The sequence below is a fragment of the Phodopus roborovskii genome, unplaced genomic scaffold (assembly GCF_943737965.1).
Source record: "Phodopus roborovskii unplaced genomic scaffold, PHOROB, whole genome shotgun sequence".
NCBI classification, from domain to species: Eukaryota; Metazoa; Chordata; class Mammalia; order Rodentia; family Cricetidae; genus Phodopus; species Phodopus roborovskii.
This window is the reverse complement of record NW_026126511.1, coordinates 43,419,016-43,437,055: the sequence shown is the minus strand read 5'-3', so window position 1 is coordinate 43,437,055 and position 18,040 is coordinate 43,419,016. Positions and strand designations below refer to the sequence as shown.

The following is an 18,040-nucleotide window of genomic DNA, read 5'->3' as shown; positions in this document are numbered from 1 at the left end:
TCCTGGTGCTGGGATTACTAGCATGTACCACCATACTTAGCACCACACCCCATTTTGTTAAAAAGCAACTTCAACTATTTCAAACCCTAGAAGACCCAAGAAAAAAGTTACCCAGAATCCAACATTGCTGAGGTCAAGTGCTCATGCTAAAGTTGTTTTATTTACTTATTTTTGGTTTTTCTGAGACAGGGTTCATCTGTGTATACCTCCCTGGCTGTCTTGGAATTCACTCTGTAGACCAGGCTGGCCTCAAAATAATATAGATCTGCCTGCCTCTCCTTCCCCAGGGCTGGGATTAAAGTTTTGCACCATCACAGATTCAGGACACCCAGTACTACTACATAGAGAGACCTTGTCTCAAAAAAAAAAAAAAAACAAAAAACAAGGCTTAACCTAGGTATGTAGTTTACACTTGTACTCCCATTCATTTAAGACTGCTATAGGAGAGTAACCATGAGTTTGCCTGGCTGCATAACAGAATGAAGCTCAGCTTAATCCCTTACACACAGAGAGACACTGGTCTTGAAAGTTTACAGCCTCTTGTAATTTGTAATTCTGTTAATGAACAAGTTTGATCATATCCTACAGTATGGTATTCACTTTATTCACTTAGCTGTAAACATACCAGCAATAAACAGCACCTGTATTTCCCCTGACTTTCATTCCACTTGTGTTTCAGTGTAAGAAGTGGTCATTTTAAAATGTCCTTTATACAGTATGGTGGAAATAACAAATGTCCTTTATACACGGTGGAAATAACAAACGTCCTTTATACATGATGGTGGAAATGACTGGTACAAAAAGAGGTTAGACTGTGAGATTCTTGAAGGTCTGATGGTGCCGCTAAGCCTCCATCAGACCTCATTGATCCTGAGTTCACAGGGGACTCAGGTTTAACTGTTTCCTTGCCTATTTTGGCTGAGAAATAGGCATATTTTGACAGAGAAAGGTACTAGAAAGAAAAGGCTGGATGAAACAATACAATGGCACAGTGGTGAGAAGTCATTTTAATGCAGGAGGAAACTGCCAACACCCTTACACAGTTGGCTGCACTGTACAGTTCAGTTCAGAAGTTAAAAGTACAAAATGATGACCTTGCCCCATCAGAAAAGGTTGTGTGAAGTGATTTTTTGTATTTCTCTGTGTTAAAAGAGGTATATATCCTCCTTATGGGTTAGCTGCTACGCAGACTTACACTAAAATGGTCGGGACACTTTAGCTGTTAAAGAACTGACAACCATTATATGAGCAATTGACTTAAATCCCCAATGATATCAAATCCTAAGGACAGAAGTCCAAAAGTACCATAGGTACCTAACATTTATGATATTAATACTGTCCTTCTCTCTGTGAGCACACAATAGGCTCCCCATTTTAAAAAATAATCGTTACTAATCTTAGTTTCCTTTCTCTTAATATCAAAATGAAATGGGGGAAGAAAGTATTTTAATAGTTTTCTCCCTCTGTGATGAAAACCACCTCGGCCAGAAACAGCTGGTCTAAGCATATTACATTCTTAGAAAACAGTGCTTTCAAACCAACTATTAATACGGAGAGAGATGGAGGAGGTCTCACAGTCGGACAAAAGAGGCCACATGAATCAGGGGTTACGTTTTGACAGGTCCTATTAGCTAAAGGGCAGAAACTGCACCATAAAACCCTGAAAGATTGAGAACACCTTTATATTTTCTTCTTATAATAACAATGAAAATAAGATATAATGGTAGACATCTCAATCAGAGGTTACTATTCACCAAGTCCCTACAACCAAAGTGAAAACAGGGGACCCACATGTCAAGAAATCTCTTAGCCCCTTTAAGCATCATTAAAAAGATTTGTGTTACTATCACTTGTTTCTTTTAGGAAAAGCAGTGACTTGTGATATCCAGAGAAAGTGGGCTAAATGGGCAGGGTATACCCACCACACCCCTGAATTTTTTTTTTTGGGGGGGGGTTAGGCAAGGGAGAGCTGAGCCCAAGAAAGGGCACGGTTGGGGGTGAGTTAAGTGAACTCCCTGCTCACACAACACCAGACGGCATCCCTAGTTAGGAGACGAGGAAAAAGGAATCTGGAGAGAGCGCCTGGATGCTGTGGGAGTGGATGGCGGGCGCGGTCGCTCTACCCACCTCCCGCTAGGTACCCGTCCAGCAGTCACCGAGGACGCCGGCGGACAGCCGCCCGGTCCTCCCCGCGCCCTGCAGCGCCTCCCGCCGCTGCCTCCATCCCCGCTCCTCGAGTCCCCGAGCCGTCGCTCGGCGAGGGCCGTTCCCCGCGGCGCGCTCGGCACCTTTGATGACGCGTTCGGTCGTGGAGAACTGAGGGTGACTCTCGGACATGGTCTCCTCCCGGCTCCGGCGGCCCGCACGACGCGAGCCGCCGCCTTCCTCCCCAGCGGGCTGCACTCGGCGGGCCGGCAGCCACCGTGCCGGGCCCCGGAAGACGGGGCGTCCTCGGACGGCGGCGGCCGCAGCGCCGCTCCCTCCCTGCGGCGGCGCCCGCGGCTCGGCGGGGACGACCGCGTCGAGAGCGACGGCGACCGCGGCTGAGGGACACAACTGGGGAGACCGCCGCTGCGCGCGACCGGAGCCCCGCGTGCGCGCCTCCGCGCTCACAACTTCCCGGCGGCCCCGCGTGCCGCTGCCGCCGCACTCTGCGCACGCGCGCCCCGCCGCTCTCCGCTCTGGATCCAGCTGCCCACAGTCAGCCTGGTGATGGGCGGGTGCTCTGTGCCAGCTGCTGGCCACCCCTACTCGGACCGGTAGCCTCTCAAAATCAGCCTCTCAAAATCAGCCCCAGGGGCTGCGGAGGCAGCTGCGATCTTGAGACCAGCCCGGCATCTTCCCCTCATCAGAGAGAGCCCCTGTCTTCTCATGAACGATTCTTTCCTTACTACTTTGTCTCTAGAAGAAATTATCCATTCTACCAGCTCCCCAGATTGCCCTCTCTCATTAACCAACCCCCCAAACCTTGAAAACCCCTACAACAACTTAATGTTTGTTGCTCAGAACTTGTACCTAGTAGCCTAAAGACCTTCGCGTCTGTCCTAGTTCCAGTCCAGCATTTGGGAGGCTGGGAAAGACTCCTTTTCCACTTCCAAGAGAAAGCAGTCACTGGCTTCTAGGACGCTAGTCCATGCCTCCTTGATGAAGGGAATTGACTTCCAGGTGATCTTTCCTTAATAGGCCACCTGCCTATTTGGACGTATTTATTGCACTGACACCGCATCTGCCTCCCTGTCGTGTGTGTGTGTGTGTGTGTGTGTGTGTGCCTGTGTGACTTCATGAGGTGTTTGCTTTTGTGTGTGCTAGTGGGCTCGCCCATAGCAAGTGCAAGTGGAGGTCAGAGGTCGAAGTTGGGTGGTCTACAGTGAGTAGCCAATGAGTAATGACATGTGACTGTGTAAATTTAAGTAGTTCAGTTTCCTCTGTACTGGCCACACTTCAGGTGCTGGCTACATTATTGGCTGTGATAGGACCTTGCCATCATTGCACAAAGCTGTTCTGTTTTGTTTGGGGGATTTTGTTTGTTTTGTTTCCTGAAACAGGTCTCAAGTCACTCAGGTTTGGCCTGGAACGTGATGTGTAGCCCAGAATGACCCTGAGCTACTACTGTTCCTCCTGCCTCCACCTCCCAAGTGCTGGGATTATTGTTTACCACCATGCCCAGCCATTACAGAAAGTTCTATTGATAGCTTCTTCCTAAGTGATTGCAGGGTATAAGTCTCCCCTAGTATAGATTTATACACAGAAAGGAGGTCTGGAGATCTAGACTCGAATCAGACCCTACATTGCCTCTTGACGTTTCGACCTCAGATCTTTCACAGTAAGGCACACTTGAGGCAGGATTACTTCAGGGAATAATTAAAACATGGCTTTATTTTCACAGAACCTGGTTTCAGGTTTCCACAGTGAGAATGGCTGACATATTTTAAGAAAGTTCTCCATTAAAAAAACAACCAGGGTGCCATAACTCTCTCAGGCATAGTGGATGTTAACATTCACAGGATTGCTGAAAACAAAAAGGTTTGGGAAACTACAAACCAAAGGAAATGAATTATTCAGTAATAGTTATGGAAAAATTAATCAACTACTTAGATCTTTTGTTATTTTTGAGACAGGGTTTCTCTGTGTAGCCCTGGCTGTCCTAGAACTTATTCTGTAGACTAGGCTGGCCTTGAACTCACAGAGATCCACCTGCCTTTGCCTCCCAAGTGCTGGGATTAAGGGTATACACCACCACACTGACGTACCTACTTGGATCTTAAATTAGAGACCTCCCCCCAATGACATCAAAATTAAGCGTCCAGAAGGTGGAGGTAGGAGGTTCAGAATATTTATTGTGTCGTTCCTTCCCCAGTAGGCAGATACTCCAGGCAGAGACTATATTCTGTGTTTAGGTTGTTCTTCTTATATGAGCAAGATGGCTCAGAGAACAGGTAATGATACTTGCTACATGAGCCGGGCAACCTGAACTGGCTCTCTAGAATTCCCGAAAAAATACGAGAAGAGAACTAACCCTACAAAGTTGTCTTCTGACTTTCACATGCATGCTCACATACACACTACACACTAATTAATAATCAATCAATCAATAAAAGCTGAAGGAAAGATGGAAGGAAGGAACTGATTTTTTTTAAAAGCTGGCCTCTGACCTTCATGTGCACTCATTGTCATATGCACCAATCACACACATATATCATGCACACACTTAAAACCTATGACAATCAGAGAGCTTTCACACCAAAAGACTGACTATTGTTTTAAGGAAAACTGGTTTTTTTTACTCCCATTTTTAAAATTATTTTTGTTTTGATGCAGGGTTTCAGTTATTCTACTTTATTAATATTTTAAATTGCTTTTATTTATTGTGCATATGTATTTGTACATTCAAGTTCCAGTGCACACATATGGAAGTCTGAGGATAACCTGCAGGAGTTGATTCTTTTCCTTAGTGTTGGTCCTGGGAGTTGAACTCAGGTCATCAGGCTTCTTAGCATTCGACTTATCCACTGAGCATCTCAAAGTCCTGACCTTAACTCTCTGATCATCCAGTCTCTACCTCCTGAGTGCTGGGTGTGCCATCCACCCAGCCTGCTTGTGCCACCACAAAGTTTGTATGCTTGTAGGATGGAACCCAGAGCTTTGTGCATGCTAATTAAGCACTCCACCAACTGAGCTACTTCTCCAGCCCTCAAAGAAACTTGTGCTTTTGCTTTAAATATTAAGGTATAATTTGAATATAATACAAACTCACCCTTGTTTTAATAAGGGAGGGTGTGATTACATGAAGTACATGAAAGAAAAAAATCTGTATAAAATTAAGAAATTATCCGGCATGAAAAATCTAGCCCTAATGAATCCCAGTATTTGCTGACACCTCTTCCTTCCATGTGCACATTTATCAGCTCAGAATAAATTTAGCCAGGCAATAATGGTATGTACCTTTAATTCTGGAACTTGGGAGGCAGAGGAAGACAGACCTCTATGAATTCAAGGCGAGCCTGGTCCACAGAACATGTTCCAGGACTTCCAGGACTACACAAAGAAAAACCCTGTCTGGAAAAAACAAAAACAGAAACAAAATAAACTCAGTCCAGTCAGATGTGGTAGTGCACACCTGTAGTTTTAGCACTCAGGCAGACAGCCAGGAGTTCAAGGTCATCCTGACTACATAGCAAGGTTGAAGCCAGCCTTGGCTCTGTGAGATTCAGTCTCAAATAGCAAAACAAAACAAGTCAGTAGTAGATTATTTGACTAATATAACAAGCCCCAGATGGAGCTAGAGCTCTATGAAAACAAACAATGGAACTAAGGATGTGGCTCAGTGGTTACCTACCGCACAGGAGGTCCTAGATTTCACATTCTCTCTCTCTCTCTTCCTCTCTCTCTCTCTTTTATACAAAACCAACTCAGTGATTTCAGATAAGGATTTCCTAAGCACAAAAGTAATTAAGTAATAAAAGATTACTCTATTTAACTACATGAAAAAGATAAACATAATTAAAAGGCATAAAATAAGATATTTGCATCTCATCTGTCAATGTCAAGAATTCCTGTTTAAAACAAAACACGGCACTTCAAGTGTTGAAAAAGGTCAAGGCCAAACAATTCATAATATTTTTCATCATGGTAATATATGGCTGTAATTCCAGCACTTGAGAGATGGAAAAAGAAGTATTGCCATGAATTTGAGACTTATCTACACAGCAAGTTCTAGGCCAGCCAAAGCTACATGGTGAGAGCCTGTCTCAACAACAACAAAAATCAAATAAATAAAATAAAGGGTTGGGGAGATGGTTCAATGAGTCAGAAAACTTTCTATTCAAGCATGAGGACCTGAATTCAAATTCCTAGCCCCCACATATAAAAGCTGAACACGCTACACTGAGGGGTGGAGACAGGAAATTCTGGGAACTCACTAGCCTACTAGTCTAACCCAAATGGCAGGCAAGCTCCAGTTCAGGGGGGGATAAGAGAGTGGGAACAATAAAGGAAGACACTGAATAGAATATCTTCCTTTAGCACCTACATATACACTATCAAGGTATACACTACACACACACACACACACACACACCATGTGCACACAAAATAAGAAAAAGAAAACTATATAAAGTATTAAAATTTAAGAATAGGACCTGCTGTGGAATATTACTTAAGATGTGTTACATTTGTTTATGCTGTGAAATATTTCTTTAAGAATGCAAAGATGTGCCACATTCTTTTATGTTGCATTTGTTTAATTCTGTGAAGTTATGTTACTTTACCTGTCTAAAATACCTGATTGGTCTAATAAAGAGCTGAACAGCCAATAGCAAAGCAAAATAAAGGATAGGCGGGGCTGGCAGGCAGAGAGAATAAATAGGAGGAGAAATCTAGGGAGAGAAAGATCGGGGAACAAGAAAAGAAGAGGAGGAATCTAGGGGCCAGTAGCCCAGCTACACAGCAAGACATGCAGTAAGAAGTAAAGAAAGATACACAGAAATAGAAAAAGGTAAACATTTAGAGGCAAAAGGTAGGCAGGACAATTTAGATTAAGGAAAGCTGACAAGAAACAAGCCAAGCTAAAACCAGGCCTTCGTAAGAAACAATAAGACTCTGTGTGATTTATTTGGGAGCTAGATGGTGGATCTCCCAAAGAGTCAAAAGAGTAAAGGAGACCAGCCTGGTAGTACAGGCCTGCAATCCCAACTACTTGGAAATCTCAGACAAACCAGAAAATTCAAAGTCAGCCTGGGCACAAAGTTGAAGAATAGCTTAGAGAACTCATTGAGACCATGTTTTAAAGTTAAATGTAATAAGAGGGCTGGGGATGTAGATCAGTGGTAGAGCACTTGTAAGCACCAACAGTGTAATCTTAGAACTTGGATGGCTGGGACAGGAGGACGAGGGAGGAGTTTAAGGCCAGTGTCAGCCACACAATTAAGACCCGTCAGGGATATACAAGCCCTCGTCCACAAAACAAAAACAAATCAAAACAAGAGCTGTATTTCCAGCATATGGGAAACAGAGGAAGACTGCAAGTTCTAGGTTAGCCTGGGCTGCACAGTGAGATTCTGTCTCAGACAAACAAGCAAGCAAGTAGAAGATTCATTGAGTTAATCACTACCCATGTCTCTGTCTTACTACTTTCTGCATGGGACAAAACTGGCAAACACATTTGAAATGACCAAGATTAACATTCAGTTGCCTGTGGTAATGCATGCCTGCAGTTCTAGTCCCTAGAGCACTGGTTCTCAACCTGTGGGTTGAGTTCCTTAGGGGTTGAATGAACTTTTCACAGGGATTGATATCCTGCATTACGACTCATAATAGTAGCACAATTATAGCTGCAAAGGAGCAATGAAATAATTTTATGCTGGGGGGGTCACCACAACATGAGGAATTGTATTAAAGGGGTGAAGCATTAGGAAGGTTGAGAACCACTGCCCTGGAGGCTGAAGCAGGAAGGTCAGGAGATCAAAGCCAGAGTTGGGCATAGTTGGGCATAGCGTGTATGCCTACAGCTTTGGAGGAGGAGGCAGGAGGATCAGGAGTTCAAGATCACTCCCAGGTACATATTGAGCAGAAGTCCAGCCTGGGCTACACTAGATTCTGTCTTTAAAAAAAATAAAATAAAGAAAAAACGGAACAAAAAGAAAGGGAAAAAAGAACTTGAGAGCAGACCAAGCTACATATTGAAACCTTGTTTCCAAAAACCAAAGGGATTCAAGTTTCACTGGATTTCTATTAATTACTTTAAATTTAGGTTTCCATCTCAGGGCTTGTGAGACTTGGAGTAACCCCCTAGGAGCTCCCTAAACACTGTATAAATCTTAATTAATCACCTCTAAGAAATAAATGATTATGAACTCCTTCAATTTAATAAAAAGAGCAGGGAGTCACTGTTTCTACTGCCCTGTAAAACTAACCGGGCTTCAGTTTCTATTTATATGAATCCATGAATCTCAGCTAAGTGTAGGCCAAAGAAGGAAGAACACTGTAGAAATTAGAAAAAAAAAACATTTCTGATGATTTTTTAAAATGTGCATTCTTATTTTGTGTGAGAGGGTTGGATCCCCTGGAACTAGAGTTATAGAGAGTTGTAAGCTGCCATGTGGGTGCTGGGAATTGACCCTGGGTACTCTGGAAGAGCAGCCAGTGCTCTTAACTGCTGAGCCATTTCTCCAGCCCCTGAATAAGCATTTCTAAAAGAGCCACACAGTTGTTTTGCAGTACATATCCTCTGGTTTACGAGAGAAATACTCCATACTGTGTGACCCATGCACATACGTGTGGATGCAGGCACACATATGCAGGTGTGTGTACAGAAGCAATAGGAGGACATTGTGTCCCTTCCCTATCACTCTCCACTTATGGCAGTTAAAATAAATGGCCCCATAAGTCCATAGGGAATGGCAGCTATTAGGAGGGTGGCCTTGTGGGAGTAGGAATGGTGTTGCTAGAGGAAGTGTGACTGGGGTGGACTTCGAGGTCTCGGATGCTCAAGCCTGACCAGTGTGGCAGTCTCTTCCTGCTGACTGCAGATTCAGATGCAAAACTCTCAGCTCCTTCTCCAGCACTATATCTATGTATGGGTCTGCCATGCTTCCTGCCATGATGATAATGGACTGAACCTCTGAAACTGTAAGCCAGTCCCAGTTAAATGCCTTCCTTTATAAGAGTTGCCATGGTCATAGTGTCTGTTCACAGTAATAGAACAGTGACTAAGACCTTTGAGGCATGGTCTCTAACTGAACCTGGCAGCCAGCAAGCCCCAGTAATCTTGGGATTTGAATTCAGGTTTTCATTCATGCACAGCAAGCATCTATTTCCTTAGTCCTTTTTGTTGTTGTTTAACTTTTTTCTTTAAATCCCAAATAACATTATGGTTTCTTTTTTAAATTTAATTTTAAAATTTTATGAGTATAAGTGCTTTTCCTACATGTATGTATGATCCAATGATGGTGTCAGATCCTTTGAAACTGGAATTATAAAATATTGTAAGCTGGGAGCCAAATTCCGTCCTCTGCAAGAGCAGCAAGTGCTCTAACCACTGAGATATCTCTTCAGCTCTAATATCACTGTTTGAAGTTAGCAAACAAAGCAATCTTAAAGCCATCTTCATAAGCATCTATCTTCATACCTTGTTCTAATTCATACCCCTCATCCCATTTTACTTTTTATTTTGAGTCAGGATCTTCCTAAGATGGCTTTGAATTTACCCCTAGCCCAAACAGGCCTTAAACTTCCAACACTGATTGCTTCAGCCTCTTAAGTAGCTTAGATTACTAAGGCTGCATTGCCAAGTCATGTTAAAAATATATATTCTTTGCAACAGGCAGTGGTGGTGAATGCCTTTAATCCCAGTACTTGGGAGGTAGTACTTGTGAGTTTGAGGCAAGCCTGGTCTGTAGAGTGAGTTCCAGTGTAGCACTAATAGATCTTAATACTAAAAACCCAGAGTCAAGATATCGGGGTAAATGCTGAAAGATCAGAGAAGTTAAAGAGTGAGCCATAAGAGACCTCTTACCTCTACTGAATCCTCCCACAAAAGGGGGGACCCTTCCTCAGACTGAATGCCTACTACTTCAGACTGCCCATCAATGCTAGGAATTCTCAGACTGCATCTCTCTTGTCTCCTCCTGTCTTATATCCCTCTCTCTGCCCAGCCATGTGCCTTCTTGTCTCCACCTCCTTAGTGCTGGGATTAAAGTCGTGTCACTCCAAGTGCTAGGATCACCTTTGTGTGAGCTCTGCTTTTCTTTTAGACTGGATCAATTTTGTGCAAGGCAAGGGTGGCCTTGAACTAACAAAGATCTGTCTGTCTCTGTCTCCCAAGTGCTGGAGTTAAAGGTGTGCACCACCACTGCCTGACCTCTATAGTTAACTAGTGTGGCTAGCTTTGCACTCTGATCTTCAGGTAAGCTTTACTTGTTAGATTATAAATAACATATCACCACATTCCAGGACAGCCAAGGCTACACAAAGAAGAAACCCTGTCTTGAAAAACAAAGAAAAATAGAAGAATTATATATATCTATATTGAGTAGTAAAACACATGTGTATGGTGTATGTATGTATGTATGTATGTATGTATGTATGTATGTATGTATGTGAAGGGGTTCATAAGTCCCTACATGAGTACAAAAGCCAGAAGAGGACATCATAAGCTACCTTACTTTTCTGAGACAGATTCCATTATTGATTGAACCTGGAGCTGGGCTGGCAGCCAGCAATACCCAGTAAACATGGCCCATGCCAGTAATTCCAGCACTTGGAAGACTAAGGTTAAATGTTAGTGAGTTTGAGGGCAACATAGTGAAATCTTGTCTTAAGAAAAGGAGAAAGAAAAGAAGAAAGAGAGAGGGGGAGGAAGGGAGGGAGGAAAGGAGGGAAGGAAGAAGAAAGGAAGGAAGAAAACTTATTTAGATCACTTTAAAAGATGAAAAGCTGAAGAAAGTTCTTCCAATTGGTAAGCATACATTTGCTGGTTGTTAATCTGACTGTTGTTTCTGGGTTTATATAATACTTTAGTGGCATGTTATCCACTGGTCTTCCTGGGAGAAACCCACATATTAGTTTGCTTTCTGTTGCTGAGGTAAAACACTGACCAAAAGTAACTTTGGGAAGCCAAGTGTGGTGGTGCACACCTTTAATCCCGGCACTCCAGAGGCAGAGGAAGAGGCAGAGGCAGAGGCAGGAGATCTCAATGAGGTGGAGACCAGCCTGCCTGGTCTACATAGTGAGTTCCAGGCCAGCCACCATATGGAGAAGTTTATTTGGTTTACAGGTTACAGTTCATCATTGAGGGAAGCCAGGTCAAGAACCCAAGGGCAGAACTTGGAAGCAGGAACTGAAGCAGAGACCATGGAGAAATGCTGCTTACTGGCCTGCTTCCCCATGCTTGCTCAGTCACCCTTTTTATACCAACCAGGTCCACAGGCCCAGAGATGGCACTGCCCATGGGGGAATCAGTTAACAATCAAGAAAACTCCCCACAGATACATCCATATACCCTGATGGAGGCAATTACTCAATTGAGGGTCCTTCCCCCCAGGCGACTTAGTGTCAGGTAGACAAAACTAATCAGTAGAGGGCCCCTTTCCTTCATGTACTGAGGCCTGTCAACTTACTCCCAGAAAAGTCCATTTTTATGTATTGCAGAGTTTCCTAAGAGCATAAAGCAGATCTGCCATTTTTGGCTTTAAAGTCTCAGGTGCCAGTTCCCCTTCCTGACATGACTCCTATCAACTTCCCCAAGCTCAGCACAGCACCTTTCCTCTGGGGGCTGTTACAGTTAGGGCATCGTGGGCTTCTAGTACATCAACTTAACCACATCTTACTTTGCCAGCCCCTTAGCTGGGAACATCCTTCTTCCCTTAGACTTTCACAGAGCTACAACTCAAGTCAAATGTCCTCTGTTCTGGGCCCTTCCCTGACACCTGAGTAAATGGTCAGGTTTTTAATGTGCCCCTGCAACCTCAGCAGTGGGGGAGGGACAGGAGAGGGGTCACTAGGATTGCTGGCTGTCAGCTCAGCACCAGGCTCCAGGTTTAATAATGGACCCATCTTAAAAAAAGGTAGACTGATATTCTCTTCTGGCCTCTGTACTCTCGCCGGGATTCATGACTCTACACACACACACACACACACACACACACACACACACACACACAGAGAGAGAGAGAGAGAGAGAGAGAGAGAGATGATCATCATTCCTAGGAAATAAAAATCTAAATCCTAGTCCTCTACTGTTCACTCATTTTCAAAACAAGAGGGACAAGAAATAGTCAATTAGAACCAAAACCAACCCCAAAGCATATCCTACTACACCTTGGGCCTTCTGTATAGGAAGCCACCAGACCACAGCTTCCAAGAGTCTGTTTTGTGAACTGTAAGGTGTAGGGGGTATGGACAGACATTATCAAAGCACTTATTATATGCAGGTTTCAAAGTGTCTCAATTAAATCCACTGCTTTGTACAACGAGTAGAGACTTAGAAAGACAGTTGCAGGGCACTTGAAAGAATCTCCCACTTGGGAAAGACATGATAAAAAAAGATTTCCCCCCATTACCATCTATAATTAATGGCACCCCCTCCAGTCAAACCCACTATGTCCCTAAGGCTTAGCTTTGAATTGCTGATGCTCCTGCCCCCACCTCCCAAGTGCTGCGATGGAATCACAGACCTGTGCTACATATCCCAGCAGAAAAAGAGCGATTTAAAAATACTTTTTAAGCTGGGCAGTGGTGGCGCACACCCAGCACTCAGGAGGCAGAGGCAGGCGGATCTCTGTGAGTTTGAGACCAGCCTGGTCTACAGAGCTAGTTCCAGGACAGCCTCCAAAACCACAGAGAACCCCTGTCTCAAAAAACCAAAACAAACAAACAAACAAACAAATAAAATAAAATAAAAAACATTTTTAAGAGAAAACACCTAGCTGGGCGCTCAAGAGGGAGAGGCGGGCGGATCTCTGTGAGTTTAAGGCCAGCCTGGTCTACAGAGCGAGTTCCAGGACAGCCTCCAAAGCTACAGAGGAACCCTGTCTCAAAAAACTGAAGGGAGTTAAAAACAAAACAAACAAAACAAAACAAAACACCTTATTTACAAAGATTTCAGGAGATTTGCCAGGGGCCTCCACTCAGACGACCTGATGTGTTCGTGAAAACCCAGTTTATTTGTTCAAAACCTCAGTATTTGGAGTATCGATGAGCAAAGCACAAATACAGAAGTAACCCCAGAACCTAGTGGGAAAAGTACTTCTTGGCTTATGATTACCAGAGTCAGAAAACTTCTAGTTATCCCTTAACCATAATTGGTGTGACAACCATCCTGGCCACCTGCCTGCTGCCAAGGTCAAAGATTGCTATTATACCGGAAGAATAGTCTGTTCACTCACTTCCTTTCTAATGAACCTCAAGAAAACAGTGAGAAGAGACGGTGGTGTTGAAAAGGAAACACTTGGTGGGGTTAGCTCTGATAGGGCCTCTGTATCTTTCCCAACTGCTGCCGTCTTTCCAAATATATAGATTACATATTCTTAATACTTAAAGTATATTAATGTTTATTTATATAAGTAATATATAAATAAAAACATAAAATGTCCTTGGCCTTAAGGAAAACCTGAGTTCAGTTTCAGTAGCTCACACAAACTCCAGCTCCAGTGGATCCGATGCCCTCTTGTGGCCTCTGAGAGCACCTGCATCCACACGTGCAATGCCACTCCCATACACATAGTTAAAAATAAAAATCTTCTAAAATTATTTAAGATGAGTGTTTTTTGCTTGCCTGTATGTATGAAGCACATATGTGCCTAGTACCTGCAAAATCAGAAGAGGGTGTCAGATCCCTTGAAAATGGAATTACAAATGGCTGAACCATCCTGGGAAATAAACCAGGATCCTCTCTAGGATGCCCCAAATTGTTATTTACTGGGGGGGGGGGGCTCACATCTGTCATATCACTTTTTGCAGAGGCCGAAGGATAACTTGCAGGGATTGGTTCCCTCCTTCCATCATGTGAATGCCAGGAGGCATGCCCTTTACCTTCTGAGTCATCACACACACACACACACACACACACACACACACACACACACACACACACAGTCTAGAAGACACAGATTGTAATTCAATGTATTCCAGAAGAATGAAGAAATTGACTGTCAATGGGTATTGAGTGGGGAAACCAGCAGTCTTCAGGAATATGTGTGCCATGCTAGACCACAAAGTGTGCACCGTCTTTAAAGTAAGATAGGTATTTTGTTCCGTGTTGAGTATCTTCGCTACTTCTCAGAATGGATTTTTTCTCAGATTTAAGCATCGCTGCTTAGAAAAGAAGCAGTGAGGGAGGGAGCCTAACTCATTACTTGAGAAGACATTTCCAGTTTACAGGCATCCCACCCCCTCCCCCAAAGGGCTTAGCAGGCTAAGAGTATTACAAAGGGATGTCTGCAGTGACAGCTTTAATCATCTTACAGGCCTGTTTACTTCTGTGTCACATTGCCTTCTGTGCTGTAACTTCACCTCTTCCGAGTATGTGTTTCTAAATGAACGTGGGCCAGATGAGGAGAAGGCAAAGCATCACTTGGAAGCACACTGCCAAAGAAAAAGGGAACCCAGATGTCTCATCTGGCTGTCTCATTCGTTTCTCCTGCATAGCAACTGCTCACGTATCAGAAAGCAACCGAAGCCTCCACCCAGGAGTTTGGTGTGCTAACTTCAGTTAATAATGCAAGCCCTGAATCGAGTCATGCAAAGAGAAAAAACAAACTCAGCCTAGGAAAGTACTAAGAGCATAAGGAGGAAGTTCCAGGGAAAGGGTAGATGCCGGTACAGTGGCCAATATTCTCTGTGACAACACCAGCAAAAGGGCAGAAAACTAATGCAAATTAAAAGAGCAATACAAGGGGTCGGAGAGCTGGCTCAGCAGTTACGAGCAGTGGATGCTCCTCCAAAAGACCTAGGTTTGATACCCCGCACAACACTTAGCTACTCGGGTCCCAGGGGATTTGATGCTATCTATCTATCTACCCTCAGGCACTGGGCATGCAAATGGTACACAACATATAAATGTAGACAAAACACCCATATACACAGAAAAATAAATCAAAGGCCAATATGATTTGTGGATGGTATTCCAGGACAGGTGGTTTTGCAGAGCTATTTTAAACCGGGGGTGGGGTGATACAGTTTGCTTCAGGCTGGGCAAACTGTTGTACCCCAGCAAGACCAGAATAAACCTTAACATGCTCTGGCTGAAATCTTAAGGTGCTAGGATACTACTGTAGAGGGTTCCACTCATCAATGAGCCGACTCTGATACTCAGGGAACTGCTAGTAACTAGTGACAATTCACACCTGGAAGATTTTTGTGTGCATTGGTGTTGTACCTGCATGCATGTCTGTGTGAGGGTATAAGATCCCTTGGAACTGCAGTTAGACAGTTATGAGCTGCTGTGTGGGTGCTGGGAACTGAATCCAGATCCTCTGGAAGAGCAGCCAGTGCTCTTAACCACTGAGCCCACCCATCTCTCCAGCCCCTTCACCCTGTAAGATTTATTCCCCAGCAAACTATGGTGAGATCTTGGTTGGATCACCAGCATGAGTGCCCTGCAGGCATCTCACCCAGTAAGAGCTAAACCAGAGCAGTGTGGCATTTAAACATCACCTCATAACCTACAGAGTAATTAATTATCTGAGCAAGATGGCTCAGTGGGTAAGTTTGTTTGTCCCCAAGCCTGATGACATGAATTGAATCCTCAGAAACCGCATAGTAGGAGAGAACTAACATCTGTGCACACACCCCGGAATGCATGAACATGTCCACTCAAACACAAGTACACACAATAAATGTAAAGAAAAAATTACTTAAGTGAGTTCTGTACAGAACTCTATACAGTCTTTACTCTTCCGAAGGCCTCACCCATAGCTAAGTGGTTTGTTCCTGAGCATCACACTGGGCCAAAGGTGAATCTTTTTTAAAATAAGTGAATTATATGATACATGAAGTCCCTTCTAAGTTCCCACAGCCAAAATGTAAGCTGGACCCAGTAAAACAACCCTTTGTAAATCAGCAACACACCATCGCCACCTTGTGTCAAAGATTGTCCATTACACTCCAGATCTTCAGACCAATGATCACACTTGGGACTCTCACCAATTCTTACAGAATAAAGCTTTATTTATAGAATCTTACAAATAAAAGACTTACAGTCCACATGACATAAGTTATTTAATTTTCTAATTCTCCTCATAACACCTGAGTTATTTAAAAAAAATACTGTGATGGAACTGTAAAGGGAACTATGAATAAAATCCTCTTTTTGAAAAAAAAAAAACAAACAAACAAAAAAAATCACCCAGCTTATCAGCATCTCTTTGGAAGAGGGTTCCCTAAAACTGATCCTAGGCAAGCCAGAAGTCCTTTAAAAGCCAGGGTGAAGGGTTACTAAAGAATGCTCTCCCTGCTGACACCAGACAACAAATATTGGGGGAGAGGAGGTGGTAACACAGTGAGGTCAGGGATGAGGTGTGAAGTGACAGAACCCTATCCCTGGCTACGGGCTCCCCTGTGTGACAAGTACTTCCCTCGCAGTGTTAGCAGGAGGAAGAAAGCTACAGGCAATATGGCGTGGGGTGGGGAGCCGGCTGCTAAACAACTCGCCACCCCTTGGACTTATATATACAAATGCTTAAAACAACAAGTTCAACATTTGAAAGTCAAAAGAATTCAGGGGCCACAATTTCAACTCACTGGGCATATGTGCTGCCAACAACAAATAATCAGTTGGACTGGAGCAGCCCCCCAACCTCCCACCCCTACCCTACAACATACACACTTGCCACCTGAGTCCAGGGTCTCCCTTTAAAGGCAGCTGTCTGCACAAGAACGTTCTCGGTTCCTGTAAAGTGTGCATGGCAAGCACTCATCTCAGGTTGTTTGTTTGTTGGTTTTTTGAGACAGGGTTTCTCTGTATTGCTTTGGAGTCTGCCCTGGAACTAGTTCTTGTAGACCAGACTGGTCTCAAACTCAGAGATCCACCTATCTCTGACTCCCCAGTACTGGGACTAAAGGTGTGTGCTACTAACACCTGGCTATCTCATGTTTAAGACTCTATGTTTAAGTTCTTCTAAACAAACGAAACCACCATCCTCCTTCAGCATGAAGGGCATTTAATGAATAGTCGCATCTAGAGGAGATTATAACACACGAACATGAACTAAGCAAAGCAGAATCTTTCAGTCCTTTTTGGGGGTGTGTGGTGGTGCTGGGAATAAAATTCAGGGTGTCACACACACACACACACTAGGCAAAAGCTCTGGCACTGAGCCACACCTTCAACCCACACATAAAATAGTATTAAGTGGTATATTTTTATCTTTCTTTTGTCTTGCTTACACTGGATCTCACTCTGTAGCCCAGACTGGGCTGCAATTCACTATGAAACTCAGGTTGGTACAAAAATTGAGCCTCCCGCCTGACTCTACCTGTTAAATGCTGAGATTACAGGTGTGAGCCACCACGCCCTGCTCAGTTTTGGATTTTGAGTGTCAATTTCTGCTAGCTCTGGAAGCAGTTGTTGGGAAAATAAGACAGAAAAGAGATTCATCTTCAAACAGTAACAACAATAACATAAAATATTAGATTCTGAGATTGAAGGAATTGGTTCTTTGGTAAAAAGTGGACCCCTAATCCTACCAGGACTTGGTCCTGACATTCAGTCAGGAACCTTGACTGCTGGAGTTTCCTCTTCCTCCTTGCCTCTTCTCAAACCCAGCCAAGGCAAAAGTTAAGAGCAGGAGAGAAACTGAACAAATCTCTATGTTTCTCCAGTAGTATTGTCAGGATTCGTGGTCTCAAGCATGTTTCCCCAAGAAGAATGAACATATGTATGTCACACACGCCACATGCACATATGTGTGGTTGTGTATATGTGTGTGTGTGTGTGTGTGTGTGTGACAGTTTTCCTGTGGTAAGAACAGAAAGACTCAGGTGTTGGCAATGAACCAGAACTGTCATGCAAACAATGGCCCCTGGGCTGTGACTGTGGGCACCA

At 43.8% G+C, this 18,040-nt stretch overlaps 2 protein-coding genes across 3 annotated transcripts in view; one reads left to right on the top strand and one right to left on the bottom strand.

Moving 5' to 3' along the window:
- The window catches only part of Ppp3cc (protein phosphatase 3 catalytic subunit gamma), a 60,589-nt gene extending 57,983 nt beyond the window's left edge, over positions 1 to 2,606 (bottom strand). Inside the window, exon 1 of one of the 2 annotated variants that reach the window (XM_051195426.1) lies at positions 2,289 to 2,606. In XM_051195426.1, the coding sequence (XP_051051383.1) occupies positions 2,289 to 2,337 (49 nt within the window). In that variant the 5' untranslated portion in view covers positions 2,338 to 2,606. The other variant, XM_051195427.1, reaches the window with a different exon arrangement.
- Reep4 (receptor accessory protein 4) overlaps positions 1 to 18,040 on the top strand; it is an 816,909-nt gene that overhangs the window by 584,114 nt on the left and 214,755 nt on the right. The window lies entirely within an intron of this gene.